At 42.8% G+C, this 15694-nt stretch overlaps 1 protein-coding gene across 1 annotated transcript in view; it reads left to right on the top strand.

Annotated features, from left to right (window-relative positions):
• The window catches only part of LOC117523087 (A-kinase anchor protein 13-like), a 425195-nt gene that overhangs the window by 324005 nt on the left and 85496 nt on the right, over window positions 1–15694 (top strand). Inside the window, exons 17-20 of the mRNA XM_034184506.1 lie at window positions 2820–2997; window positions 10943–11010; window positions 11105–11171; window positions 15094–15130. Of these exons, the coding sequence (XP_034040397.1) occupies window positions 2820–2997; window positions 10943–11010; window positions 11105–11171; window positions 15094–15130 (350 nt within the window). The remainder of the gene's footprint in view (window positions 1–2819; window positions 2998–10942; window positions 11011–11104; window positions 11172–15093; window positions 15131–15694) is intronic.

The following is a 15694-nucleotide window of genomic DNA, read 5'->3' as shown; positions in this document are numbered from 1 at the left end:
TGAGCAGGTTCGCGTCATGTGGAGTGTGTATCAGAAAGATAGTCTTTAACATACCTGTTTTCACCTTGTCATCTCTGGCTACACGTTTGTCGCCGACATGCTCACGTGGCATGATGCCCCTCACTCTTTGAGTCAGTTAAAAAGGTTCCTGATGAGTGAATGTTATCGCTGCAGGTTTGTAAATATCTGCTTGGACTGTGGTGGGGACCACTTAGCTTACCAAAAAGGGAATGTGATGTATGTCAGAACATGTTTTGTGGCTGGGCAAGGTGCCAGAAGAGGAGGGGATGAAATCCAAGGCTGAACCTTAGAGTTGCAGTCTGTAGAATGTGGAGTGACACTAAAGACCTCTGTGACGACGGATTGTGTATGGAGTTAAATCTAGGCCAAAAGTTTTTGTAATCTGAAAATTATAAAAAGATTGAAAAAGTAAAATTTGAAACTGAAAATTCAATGTTTGTTCTTGAATTTTATAATCATTTAAAAAGTATTATCAAAATAAAAATAAGTGTAAATGTAAGATATATATTTTTCAGTTTAAATAAATTTTTGATTCAGCTCTGTAATTATTTTGATCAAATAATTTATTTTCATTCATATTTCTTTTTTTCACCTTCAGATCTTATTTTTTCAGTTTCAAACTTTTGGCCCCGATCTGGCATGGGAGGGCATGGCTTTGATTGAGAGGGGCGTGGAATTGTGAGTGACATGAGAGCAATCAGTCCTCACATGATGTTGCTTTCAGGAAATGTGGGTACTTTGATAGATAATGACTTAACACTTTCTCTCCTCTGTATTGTCTTGATACCTGTAAATAAAGTAATGCTAAGGACAAAGATGTCTATTACAAGTATTTCTAGACCACTCTTGGTCATTTTTGATGTTTAAAAGATTTGTGAAAAAGATTGTCAAGTTTAACACCTATACCTAAAAAACCGATGTGTCACAAATCCACACAAGACTGTGAACGCAGCGCAGCATCGCCGCATCGCCGCATGGGAATGAGGCAGGTCGCTCATTTTACAGGCTGCCAGCAGTTATTGTCCTTCAAGCAGTGGAGTGTTACGAGCTTTCTAAGTGACACACAGAGAGACCTGGCTCAGCAGATCTGAAGGAAGCTTTAATATGGACAGAACCAAGCAGTCTGCCAGTAAATCCAAATCCAAAGCTGACGGAAGAGTGCTCTGGCTACCGGCGGTGTGAAGAAGCCTCACCATTACAGGCCCGGCACTGTGGCACCCCGCTGCTACTAGAAATCCACTGAGCTACTGATCCACAAGCAGCCCTTCCAGCACCTGGTGAGAGAAATCGCTCAGGACTTAAAGACTGACCTCTGCTTTCAGAGCTCTGCTGTGATGCTCTGCAGGAGGCCAGCGAGGCTGACCTGGTTGGAAGCTTGCGGATCAACAGCTCAGTGGATTTCTGGTAGAGGCGGATCTGTCTCAGTGCCTCTTCCGGCTTTGGCTTTGGACTTACGGGCGGTCTGCTTGGTTCTGGTGACATTAAGTTTCCGCTGTGAAACTGCTGGCCATTTTGTTACATCGTCATTAAATTCACTATCCGGTAAAACATACGGATCCACTGAACCAACTGCTACACATTGATCACAATAAACAGCTTTATCTCGAGGGTTTAAAGCAGTGGTCTCCAGACTATTCCAGAAAGGGCCGAGAGGGTACAGGTTTTCTTTGCAGCCACTGAGTTCAGCAGGTGATTTCACTGATTAACATCACTTGGAGCAGGTGGGATGAGTTCATCAGTGAAATCACCTGCTGAAGTCAGTGGCTGCATAGAAAACCTGCACCCTCTCGGCCCTTTCTGGAATAGTTTGGAGACCGCTGGTTTAAAGCCTCATAATAAGCTTTCATTCTCTATTTTCTTTCACGCACCAGCCGTGTAGTAATCCACAATGGAGAGGGGAGCAGAGTCATTATCTATCAAAGTACCCACGTTTCCTGAAAGCAACATCATGTGAGGACTGATTGCTCTCCTGTCACTGACAATTCCACGCCCCTCTCAATCGAAGCCACGCCCTCCCATGCCAGAACAGGGCCAAAAGTTTGAAACTGAAAAAATAAGATCTGAAAGTGAAAAAAGATCTGAAGGCGAAAAAAGAAATATGAATGAAAATAAATTATTTGATCAAAATAATTAGAGCTGAATCATAAATATATTTAAACTGAAAAATATATATCTTACACTTATTTTTATTTTGATAATACTTTTTAAATGATTATAAAATTCAAGAACAAACATTGAATTTTCAGTTTCAAAATTTATTTTTTCAATCTTTTTTATTTTCAGATTACCAAACCTTTGGCCTGGATTTAGCTCCATAATTGTGCAGATGTTTTAATCATTCATTTCTAATGTTGTCATATTGCTCACTCATATTTTGTAGCTTGAGTGCTGATGGGGGATGGTGGCCAAAAGGTTAAAGTGGTCACAGGTTTAGTTCCCTGATCAGGCACACATCACAAAGGTTCCCTGCGGTTGTTCCCACTGCACAGTGTGGTGACTTGTATGGCAGCTCACTGACGTGAGTGTGTTATAGAACTATAATGTATTTTTTTCCATTTGTTCAGCTGATTGGCTGCTTATTGTCAGGTGTGCATGCTGCAAAGAAATGATGGACAGCAGAAAACATGAAGGAAAGCACTTTTTCTACAATCTGTTATCGTCGCTTTCCACCCATGAGTGCCATTATTTATTTTTCACAGACCCGAGCACCTGTGCATCAGTTATTTGCGCACCTGGTTATTGGATTTCAGGTTCTCTCCTTGAAGTGTCACTAATGCCTGTTAATTCCACCTGTGCAGGAAAAAGAAAAAGAGAAGAAGGAAAAAGACAAGGAGAGCAAGGACAAGGAGAAGAGGACAGTGAATGGTCACCTGTTCACGCTGGTGAGCTCAGGCCAGGCCACCCAGTGCTCCCAGTGCTCCCAGTGCTCTCACTGCAACAAGCCTTTCAACAATAAGGAGATATTCCAATGCACATGTAAGTCTCACTGAGCTCCTTAACTGAGGTCTCAGCTCAGGAAACTCAGTCATGAATGCACACACAGTGTACCACATTAGGTGTTAATTTAGCTCAGCGGCAGTGTATCACCGCAACACAGAGACAGAACTTGTAATCTTTTCTTTTTTTTTTAACACTTCTGTGTGGAGTTTCTCTGTGAAACATCACCTTATCGTGGAAAAGTTTGTTTGCCTCTTTGAACCTGAGAGCTTTCTGGAGCCTTCATGCTCTTGGTAGGGTCTCCCATGACAAATTGGTCTTAAGCCCCGTTTACACATAGACGGTTTTGTCGGCGGGTAGTACGTAGACTGAAGTTTGCGGTAGTTCCGGCTGTTTTCGCGGTGGAACATTTCGCCGCCGTACTATCCACAAATAGGCGGATAAAACGCCGCTAAATCCGCCGAATAAAGCAGTGTTTTGACGCCGTAGCATCCGGCACACGTCAGGCAACGGGGGTTAATACCCAGTTCTATCCTTTACAATCGCAGGTTAAGACGTGCGTGAGAACGGCGGTGTTCTGCTGCTGCTGATAATGCCCTGTATACCGCTGGTTAATACCCAGGTTTTTATCCAGGCAAATCCTGCATTACTCCAGGATCATTTGCATATAGGCACCGCCCCCAGAGTATAATAGGCTGAAGCAGCAGGAATACATGCCTCTGTCACTGCAGGGGGAGGGAGATCATCCTCAGCCTTTTCTTCTCCTTCCTTTCCCCCTCCTCAACGTGTTGCTCCGTCTCCACCACAGGCCTCCCCTCTGCTTCTGAACCAGACGTCTTGGTTTCCTTCTTCTTTAAGTCCTTGCCGCTGCCAACTTTCTTTTAGGAGGCATACTGGAGCTTCTGTGCAAAAATATCTGGAGCTGGCCGTGAGTGAGAGGCCTGCATGCAGTGCGCTAGCATTTTTATACTGACTGCCGCCTATCGGCCGTTTGGAACACCATTTTAACCGGGAGGTGGCATTTAGAACGGCGTACTGTCCGCTAGCGGCGCCGTTTTGTCTGCCTCTGTCGCCGGTTAAAACGCTGTTGTGTACGCCGATGTGGACTCTATCTCCATTTTATACTCCGTTGATTAGGGATACAACGCCGGCCGCCCAATAACGGCGGTGTAAACTGCGGCACTACAGGAAGGGACAGGATGAAACGGCGATTAAAAAGTATCAAACGCCGTTGTTCGCGTTGTCTCTGTTGTCACGCGAATTCTCCGGGAGCGCTCCCGGAATTATTCGACATGTTGAATAATTTTTTCGCCGATTCCCGGTGAAGCCGGAACTAAGCCACGCCCCCTAGTGCCGGCATTAACAATGGTATTTGATCCCTAAGACGGCCCGGAGGAGCCAAAAACTCTTCCGGGACGCTTCCGGGAGCTCTTACCATCTATGTAAACGGGGCTTTAGGCGAGGGCCAGACTAAGGGTCCCTTCACACATAGTTCGAATTTGTTTGAATTGCGCATTAAGTGTGCATGAAGCAGGAATCGTACGAGGTCTATTAGAAAAGAAACCGACCGTTTTATTTTTGAAAAAACTATATGGATTTCATTCATATGTTTTTACGTCAGCCAAGCTTGAACCTTCGTGCGCATGCGTGAGTTTTTCCACACCTGTCGGTGACGTCATTCGCCTGTGAGCACTCCTTGTGGGAGGAGTGGTCCAGCCCCCTCGTCGGATTTTCATTGTCTGAGAAGTTGCTGAGAGACTGGCACTGTGCTTCATCAAAATTTTTTCGAAAACTGTGAGGCACATCCGAGTGGATACCATTCAAGAAATTAAGCTTGTTTTCGGTGAAAATTTTAACAGCTGATGAGAGGTTTTGGATTGTTTCTATCACTATAAGGACTTCCCACGGAGCGGGACGTCGCGCAGCACTCCGAGGCGATGTCGTCATCCTGTTTCAAGCTGAAAACCTCCAAATTTAAGCCTCTGTTGACCCAAGACATCGTGAGAGAACAGAGAACTTTCAGAAGAGGTCAGAATCAGCAGTTTATCTGGACATTCCACTGTTAAAGGAGATTTTTTTTAACGAAAGACGTGTGGACGGATTGGCGTACCGGCTCGCAGCCGGCGCGGCGCGCCCGCCACAGGAAAAACACCTCCATGTTGATAACCATTTGTAAAATCCAGGCGAGGTCCTTAAGGCTTCCAAAGGAGGTGTTTTTCCTTCAAGCTTGGCTGATGTAATCACACGTGATTCAAATCCATATGGTTTTTTAAAAAAATAATAAGGTTGGATACTTTTCTAATAGACCTCGTATGTAAACCGTGTAACGTTGTCCCTGCCTCCAATGCCCCGTACACCTGTTGCTACAACTACTTGCGCACACCAATGGGTGACAGACAGAGTGCGCGCTGTGCGAGCTCATCAAACCCTCTCGTGGCGGGTGTCGGCCCCATGAGTGTGGCTTTGGTGTGTGTGCTAAAAGCTGAGAGGCGGTGTAGCCGCCCACTGAAACATCTGTGGAGATCTGTTATTCTGGACATCCTAGCTGGACAGTACTGTGTTTGGACAGACACGGACTAACAACTGACCACTGTGACACGCGTGTGTCTCTTTGCTGTCATCAAGTGGACATAAATAAAGACATATATCACTGTGGCAACGGTCTGCAGCTAGCAAGTGTGCTGTTTCGCCGTATTCGACCAAACTTCGCACTATGTTGTGAAGGGGCCCTAAGAATGGTTCACATGAGGAAACTTGACCCAGCACCGTGACCTTCCATCTTCACTCTGTGGGCTCACCATGCGCAAGGCGGACCGCTGGGGTTGGTTGTGCTTTCCCATGGGTGGCAGTGAAAGTCGAGGGCCTTGACAGACCAGACCTGGGTGGCAGAGGCTAGGTCTGGGGACGTGAAACATCACCTCGCTGTTTGGATGTTGGAGTGCTATCAGTTAGATCTGGTGACTGTTGTTTGTTATTGGACTTCTGTGTTAGTCACGGACTGTCCATATCGAACACCATGTTCAAACATAAGGATGCTCATAAGTTTACATGGTACCAGAGCACCCTAGGCCGAAGGTCTGTGATCAATTTTTTGATCATATCATCTGATCTGACGTCACATGTTCTAGACATCGGGTGAAGACAGGGGCAAAGTTGTCAACTGATCACCATCTGGTGTTGAGTTTGATCAGAGGGTGGGGGAGAAATTTGGACAGAACAGGTAAGCACAAACAGATAATGCAGGTGAACTGGGAACGTCTGGAGGAGCCCACTGTCCAACAGATCTTCAACTCACACCACCGGCGGACTGAGGGGACAATGGAGCATGAGATTGGCCGGGGAATCGGCGAGGGAAGGATAGTATTGCATTCACTGTACCATACTGTGAAGAAATTATTTTAAATGAGAAGTGCCATGTCAAAAAATGAGCTAGGCTGCACTCTGCCGGTTGTGCGCATTGCTGCTTGTCGTCAAGCCGCTGCTGTCAAAGTTTAGCACAATCCAAATTTCAATGCTGCATGCTATGGCATAGCTTTGCACATCCAGTAGAAACATGGCATCAGGCCAAAACAGAGAAGACAACAGAGTGCAGAAATGTGTAGACACAGCAGAAAATCCTTACAATTTTTTTGACCTCAAGATTAATTTGATTACTATACATTTTGATGTTAAAATCAACATTTGTTACATTAGAAAACTTGTAATTAAAATAGTTTTAAGTAAAAACAAAAAACATTTAGAAATCTTTGTTCATCTGTTAATTAAAAGGATATCTTGTGTTGTTGTTTCAGATGAGATGATTTCTAGATTAACATGATTAGAAACCTTGGGCATTTTAGACAAAATGGCATGAAAAGTAATGTGTACATTTTTAAGTCAGGTAAATTCATTCATATTTGTATTACAACTAGGAAAAAAAGACACCATAAATAAATATAAATATTTACTATAAACACAAGAGGAGATGAAGCAATAATGACTGCAGTGTTTGTTAATTGAGATTTCTCAATGTGACATAAACCTCATGATTACATTTTTTTTTAATTCAGTCATTCAACATTTAATTACAATCCTCATTGACTAAAATATGAATTTGACTATTCTAGTGATTGTGAAATTCTTTTAAATTATGCACAGTAGGGGCGGGGCTTCTTCTATGTGCGCAAATGTCTTTTTGACTAAACTTCAACTTCAGGAACATGTTTAATGATTCATTAATTTAATCTTAAAATATAAAAGGAAACAGCTTTTTCAAATAATAAAATAGTTGCTCTTTAAAGAGCCTTTGTTTTATTCAGAAGTGTAGCTGCAGGTGTTGGTTTTCAGAGATGACAGGTGAGCTGGTCCCTCAGGACATTTAACCAGATGACAAGGGAGCGATCAGAGCACCACAGCAGCATGTCTGAGTCTGACTATCTGACTGACTATCTGAGTCCGAGTCTCTACACCCAAAACGATCAAAGGGAATAATGTGATTATTAACCATCAGCTGACAAAGTGAAACCTCTTAAATCATTCTAAAGTCACCTTTAAGCAGAAATGAGGCGATAACCAGTGAATCGCTGATGGCGCTCCGAGGTGACGTATGTGCATAAGCACATCAGACTGAGACATGCTGCTGCTATCACACTCTGATTCCCCCCCATCTATTATTTTAAAGTAATGCTGAATTTAGGCGGCGGGGCCATTCGGGCTGCGACACCAGTTCCAGATGAGCTGTTGAAGATGATGAGATGAGACTACTGTGTGGGGTTGATGTGTAGATGTTCCACCTCTGTCACATTCCTTCTCTATCTGTTCTTGTCGTGGTCCTTCTTACTCATCTGTTATTTTTTTTTCTTTTGTTGTTTTTTTGGTGACATTACTTTCCGTTTGCAAATATAATAAAAATTAAAAAAAAATAGCCCCTGTGAAGCCTGCTTTGAAAGCATGCCAGCTGACAGTAAAACCAAAGAAAAAGTTCAAGAACTAAACAATGGCACACAACAAAAAAGTTTCCAGAAATTAGAAGCTGCTGGAGTCAAATGTGGAAAAATAGACATCTGGAAATTCCTGTTACAGAGATTGATGCCGTTGAATATATCATCTTTGTTTCCAGTGACTAAGCTATGTTCTGCTAACATAACATGAATGAATGATTTAAAACACATTTTCACTTCCTGTCTTTTTATCAAGTAAACATAAACAATATAAGCAAACCTGTTCTGACATGTTTGTTTGTTCTCGACGCGATTAAAGTTCACACTTGTAGAAATGTCTGTGAGAATAAATGTGCATAATGAAAACAGATCAATTATGATTTTCTTAACGTTTGTATTTAAAAACTTATCCATCTGTTTTTTAGTTTTATAGTTTGAGCTATCGTTAGAGTTGCATATGGATGTGCGCGGAGCCTTCTGTCTGCACTCTGTATTTTTTGTCCGTCTTTGTGCAGTGCCACAGAAAAGCTTGTTATGGCGTCAGATCAGTGACAAAACCCCACTTGTGTAAAAAATGCATTCACGCGTAGATATTAACTGCACGTGCAAATAATCACTCCACGCGCACAAATTATCCCAGCGCTCCCCCTGCACGCTCGAATAATATAATTTTACTAAGCAAACATTACATCCACAAATGTTTTTTTTTTCCAAGACAAAACCAAACATTACTCACAGGGGAAATGAGTTTAAACTTAATAATAAATCTCTATTATTGATTGAATCCAATAATATTTTAAAAGTAGTTTCTTTTATTGACAACTTTGATTTGTAAATGTTTTGTTGTCCTATATTTTCTTTTTTATTATTTGTAAATAATATTCATTAAGTCCCTTATGTTCTAGTATTTGTATTTTCATGTTTACAGCTATTTCAGTATTTTGTACAGGACCTGTTTTGTTTGGATTTGATTCATAAATAAATATATATATATATTTTTTTAAGGAGGTGCCGTTGTCTCCTTCAGGGAGGTGGTGGCATCATGGTTTCCATGTGATTTAAGAGGTTTTAATTTGTCATCTGATGGTTAATACTCACATTATTCCCTTTGATTGGTTTGGGTGTACAGAGTTAGTCTGCAGACGCACCGGTGTCAGGAGGTGATTTTTTATGACTTTCTGTATTTTGTTATGAAATAAAGCTGAATTTATGTGGAAATGATTGTTGTACAGAAGCTTCAGACATCTGTCGCTGAGATAAATGGTGACTAGAGTGAAGTTTTAAGAAAAAACGAGGTGATAATTGCTTAACGCCGTTGTCTCCATCTGACTTCCGCGTCAGAGTAGAGGGCTGTCAATTAAACCTCGCTCTCCAGAGACAGCCAATCACAGTAGAGCCACTGCCGGCCTGGTTCCCTCCCCCATAGTGCCATAAGTTTCAAGCGAGCAAGCAGGAATTCTCTGCGCGTGAGCAGAAATCAACTTTGCGCGAGCAGAAATGAAGTGTTGAGAGGGTGGGGGGAGCACTGGTCCTCGCCCGCAGCACCTTTGCGCGCGCGCACAGAGATAATTTGCATGGGCGCAGTTAATATCTACGCGTGAATGCATTTTTTACGCGAGTGGGGTTTTGTCAGTGATCTGACGCCATACTTGGAGGGGGGTAGCAGTTTGAGTGAGACGTGCCCCTTGGCAAAAAGATGCGCTGAAGACATTATTGTAAAGAATTGTCAGCCCACTTGCCATGAAGTCTTTACCATCCCCAAAGACCTCGTCTGTCCACTCTGCTGTCTGCAGTAGAAATGTTATTAAGGCCTCTTCAGGAGCCTTTAATGTTGCGCAGTGCCCTCTAGTAGACACAGGAGTTAACATCTGTGCTGGTGTTGTAAAGGACGTATGGAAGTCTGCGGACAGTGATGTTGCACTGTTTGAAAGGCGTATAAATGAGCCTTTCGTAAATGGCTTTATTTTTCTGTTTCTGTTGTTTTGACGTTTAAAATTTTGTCATGTTTGTCAAACACTTTATGCCGTTGTCAGACTCTGTTATGACGTTGGTAAACAAGTCTCATTCTATTCCACTGAAGTGATGGTGAAGAGGATGTACTTTATTGCACAAGCTCTGCTGCAACTCCAGAAAAGGCCTAAAAAGGAGAAAGCAGTGAGCCAGTTTCAGCGGCCGTAGTCCGCCTCAGCTTCAGTCTGACAACACGGCTCTTGTTGTGCTGACTGGGTCTGGTTTGGATTGTCGGACCTTCAGACAGTTTTGACTAGCAGATGTTTGGCTGGTGTCCATTCAGAGGGCAAAAACAGAGGTCTTTTGTCTGCCATCAGCTGCACTCAGAAACAAACAGTTACAGACTGACATCCTGAGGAGATCCTGCTTTCTGAGACCTTTTAGTCTTTAATTCATTAGTAATTTAATCCCAATACCTGTATTTTCAGCTTGCAGGTGTTTTTGTTTTTATCTCTCAAAACCCCAGTGGATCCTGTTTCTAAATCTGATGGTTCCTGCTGGGTCCTGTTGCTGAATCTGATGGTTCCTGCTGGATCCTGTTGCTGAATCTGATGGTTCCTGCTGGATCCGGTTTCTGAATCTGGTGGTTCCTCCTGCCTTTATTTTCGATTCACCACTTTTTTTTCTCCTTGTGTGGATATGATTGGTTCGTGCTGCAAATTCAGTTTTTGGTCAAACATTAAGATTTAGAAGGTAAAAAGAAGAATTTATGTGCTGAAGGTCATAAGGTCAGATTTGGGAGCAGGTTTTTATTTTAGGATTCTGAATGATGGCTGTTGTTCCAAAACGCTGCATTGGGAATGTTTACATAAGTGGAATTTTCCCATGCTGCAGTGCACATGGGTGCGTACCTCTCTGTTCCTCCTCCTCCTCCTTCTTCCTAGTCCAGCAGTGTTACCTCTGGATTGCATCACGTGCTCTGCAGCAGTCTGGCTTTCATTAGCGTGCTGGTGGAGTTTCCTGGCTACGAATCCAGGATTTGTAGCCGCCACCTTTGCACACACCCTCAGCGCCCTGCCACTCCTCACTGAGCGCCGTCTCGCTTTGTTTTCCAGACTGTAATGCTTCCGTCCACAAAGGCTGCAGGGAAACGCTGCCTGTGTGTGCCAAGGTGAAGATGAAGGTAAAATTTGCCTCTCAGAGTTGCTCAGTTGTGGATTGTGTTTTCCCTTAAACTTACCATGTTGAACTTCTGCTGTTTTTCTTCCTCCTGCTAGTTTCCCAAACAGCAGATATCAGTCCCAGATTCAGCTTCTACTCCTGCAGTCACGATGAGGAACAAATGTGAGTTTCAAACTGAGGACTCGCCGGTTGCATATTCATGCTGATGCTCCACCAGGTTGCTTTGGCTTGTGGTGATGACCATTTCCTGTTCAGGTTCCCTTTATTTCCAGGCATTTGTTTGTTTCGAAGTTAATTACCTTTTTTTCCGGAGTATAAGTTTTTTTTTTTTTTTTTTTTTTTACTAGTTTGAGACATCTTGCAACTTAAAGTTCAGTGCGACCTGCATACCAAAAAAAATGATTCATGATCATGAATTTTACTTACAGTGGAAACAAGAAACATGGAGCTAAATTACTTTCAGTATGCTTTTAAAACATCTGGGTCTCACTTTGTTATTCGTTATATGAGCAATCGTGATTGCGTTGCTACTTTGCTTTTCCTCATGCCTTCCGCAATCACCGGACTCCAGAGATAAAATACATTTGCCGTTCATGCTCATTGCAAGAAAATATGAATAAATGTCTTTACCAAATAGCAAAGCACCCTGTCTCCTGACTCTAACTACTGAGTAAATGGACATCTGTTACTGCGTGCTGCTGTCAGAATGCAAACAATAACTGCTACACGCAACGGTGAGCTGGTTTGAACGGAAATCATCTTTTTGTTCCCTGCTGGCTGAGGACCTGAAAGAGAATTATGTTGTGGTGATTTCCATCTGTCCATCTGTCCTAAAAAAGCTTTCTAAAATAAACTCTGCTCACACTTTTAGGTGGATTTTCATGAAACTTTAGCAGTACGCATATTTTAATATCATTAAATGGACTGCATACAAGGACTGCATTTACACTCAACAAAAATATAAACGCAACACTTTTGGTTTTGCTCCCATTTTGGATGAGATGAACTCAAAGATCAACTTTTTCCACATACACAATATCACCATTTCCCTCAAATATTGTTCCCAAACCAGTCTAAATCTGTGATAGTGAGCACTTCTCCTTTGCTGAGATAATCCATCCCACCTCACAGGTGTGCCATATCAAGATGCTGATTAGACACCATGATTAGTGCACAGGTGTGCCTTAGCCTGCCCACAATAAAAGGCCACTCTGAAAGGTGCAGTTTTATCACACAGCACAATGCCACAGATGTCGCAAGATTTGAGGGAGCGTGCAATTGGCATGCTGACAGCAGGAATGTCAACCAGAGCTGTTGCTCGTGTATTGAATGTTCATTTCTCTACCATAAGCCGTCTCCAAAGGCGTTTCAGAGAATTTGGCAGTACATCCAACCAGCCTCACAACCGCAGACCACGTGTAACCACACCAGCCCAGGACCAGAACATCCAGCATGTTCACCTCCAAGATCGTCTGAGACCAGCCACTCGGGACAGCTGTTGAAACAATCGGTTTGCATAACCAAAGAATTTCTGCACAAACTGTCAGAAACCGTCTCAGGGAAGCTCATCTGCATGCTCATCGTCCTCATCAGGGTCTCGACCTGACTCCAGTTCGTCGTCATAACCGACTTAAGTGGGCAAATGCTCACATTCGCTGGCGTTTGGCACGTTGGAGAGGTGTTCTCTTCACGGATGAATCCCGGTTCACACTGTCCAGGCAGATGGCAGACAGCGTGTGTGGCGTCGTGTGGGTGAGCGGTTTTCTGATGTCAGTGTTGTGGATCGAGTGGCCCATGGTGGCGGTGGGGTTATGGTATGGGCAGGCGTCTGTTATGGACGAAGAACACAGGTGCATTTTATTGATGGCATTTTGAATGCACAGAGATACCATGAGGAGATCCTGAGGCCCATTGTTGTGCCATACATCCAAGAACATCACCTCATGTTGCAGCAGGATAATGCACGGCCCCATGTTGCAAGGATCTGTACACAATTCTTGAAAGCTGAAAATGTCCCAGTTCTTGCATGGCCGGCATACTCACCGGACATGTCACCCATTGAGCATGTTTGGGATGCTCTGGACTGGCGTATACGACAGCGTGTACCATTTCCTGCCAATATCCAGCAACTTCGCACAGCCATTGAAGAGGAGTGGACCAACATTCCACAGGCCACAATTGACAACCTGATCAACTCTATGCGAAGGAGATGTGTTGCACTGCATGAGGCAAATAGTGGTCACACCAGGTACTGACTGGTATTCCCCCACCCCACCCCCCCACCCCCAAATAAAACAAAACTGCACCTTTCAGAGTGGCCTTTTATTGTGGACAGTCTAAGGCACACCTGTGCACTAATCATGTGTCTAATCAGCATCTTGGTATGGTATGGTGAGGTGGGATGGATTATCTCAGCAAAGGAGAAGTGCTCACTATCACAGATTTAGACTGGTTTGGGAACAATATTTGAGGGAAATGGTGATATTGTGTATGTGGAAAAAGTTTTAGATCTTTGAGTTCATCTCATACAAAATGGGAGCAAAACCAAAGTGTTGCGTTTATATTTTTGTTGAGTGTATATAGTGCTTTTCCATCTGCATCAGACACTCAAAGCACTTTACAATGATGAATCACTTTCAGCCATTCACATAAACACGCTCACACACCATGCAAGTGCTGCCATGCAAGGTGCTCACTACACACCGGGAGCAACTCTGGGATTAAGAACCTTGCCCAAGGGCCCTTAGTGATTTTCTAGTCTGGCTGGGGTTTGAACCGAGGATCCTCTGGTCTCAAGCCCAACGCTTAACTTACTGGACCATCACCACCCACCTATCATTCTAGTTTTACCAGAGTTATGGCCCTTGATTAACAAAGCTAGACTCCCTCAGTTTCATGCTTGGGTGCCTGCATTCTGAAATTAACTTCTCTAACATTTTTAAGAGGAATTTTAGGAAACTTGGTACAGTTCCTTGAAATTATGTCAGAATGTAGAAGGCACTTGTACCAAAGCAGCATTTGCCAACGGGGGATATTCTGCTCTCAAAGCACTGTTGTTATAGTTGGACCACCATCAGCTACTTCAGGAAATGTTCCACAGACAAAAGAATCCACAAACACAAGTCTGTGTTAATGGGCTCAAAACATTTGTGTGATAATTCATTGTTAATTATTAAATGACAAAGCGGACAATTACCAAACAGCTGGCTTCACGCTCTCTATGAAGACTCAAATAAAATCTCATCTGTCGTCTGATTACAAAAAGATGCTGTTCAAAAAACTTAGGCTAATATATTAGTTGAGCTACTTTCTTTTTTATCTTCTTCTTAAGATAGAGTAGGAGGAAGAAGAATAAAGAAAAAAAAATGCTCTTTGTTCATAAGAAATAATGTGTTTTTAACTGGAATACCACACTTTTGAACAAGTTTTTTTTTTTTTTGAAAAAGAAGAAGAAACTGAAATTAGACTTATTTGAAACTACAAAGGCAGTTCTTTTAAGAACAAGAAAATTAAAAGTGACTTTATATTTGTATATTTTATAACCATGGCAAGCTAATGAGAAAATAATTATTCATTCATTCATCTATTTTTGGTATCTGCTTCCTCCAATCAAGTGTTGTGGGAGAGCTGAAGCCTATCCCAGCAGTTATAGGGCAAGTGGTGAGGTCCGCCCTGGACAGGATGCCAGTCTATTGCAGGGCCACATATAGAAAAACACAAGTATTCACACTTGCACACACAACTATGACCAATTTAAAATGACCAATCCACTTAACCTGCATGTCTTTGAAAGTGGGAGGAAGCCGTAGTACCCGGAAGAAACCCACACAGACACCGGGAAAACAGGCAAGCTCTACACAGAAAAGACCAGGTGGGAAGAAATCCCTTCTTACTGTGAGGCAGCACTGTTAACCATTAAGAGTGGTGCCAATAATAATCATATCTCAAGGAAAAAGCTCAGTCAGTTTAAAGGATGTCCTCAGGGATCATTATTGGATCCCCTTATATTCTTAATAACACATAAATTTTTCTCAGTTGTCTGCTGTTAGCTGTCATCTGACTGTCTGTCTGTGTGCTGGTACAGCAGCTGGGACTCGGGAGCGGCCTTGGTCAGCCATCTTGTATCCTGAGGACAGTTCTTCTTGGTGATACCGTCATCGAGGAGACACACTAGTATCATGACTTTCCCTTCAAACAACCTCTCCAAGAGTCTGTCGATAAGTAACATTGCTGGGTGAGCAACATCAACAATATTTACACTAACCTCAAATAAACTGATAAATACTTTAAATCATTCTGAATCCTGGTGTTGAAAGTTCTGTGAAGTACTTAGTCTGATGTACTCTCCATTCAGTCCCGTGTTTGACGACATGAACATTAAAGGCCTGCGGTACCTTTCCCAGTCCACAGACTCCCTTAACAGAACCAACCACATCACAGAGTCCATGGAATCCCTCACTGATGAAGGTGAAAACACACACATCCCCACCCACACACCCAACATTCAGATGTTTTATTGTTGTGGCACAACATGTTCCTGTGGACAAATACCAAGATCTAAGTACTACCCGTGATGAGTAGGAAGAATGAATTCCGGAGTGCATATCTCTACAAATTAAAGATCACGTAAGATGTCACTCTAAACACTTTATTTTATTCACAGCTTCTGCAAAAACAAACAGTGT

The sequence above is a fragment of the Thalassophryne amazonica genome, chromosome 2 (genome assembly GCF_902500255.1).
Source record: "Thalassophryne amazonica chromosome 2, fThaAma1.1, whole genome shotgun sequence".
Taxonomy (NCBI): domain Eukaryota; kingdom Metazoa; phylum Chordata; class Actinopteri; order Batrachoidiformes; family Batrachoididae; genus Thalassophryne; species Thalassophryne amazonica.
This window is presented reverse-complemented; position numbering and strand designations above follow the sequence as displayed.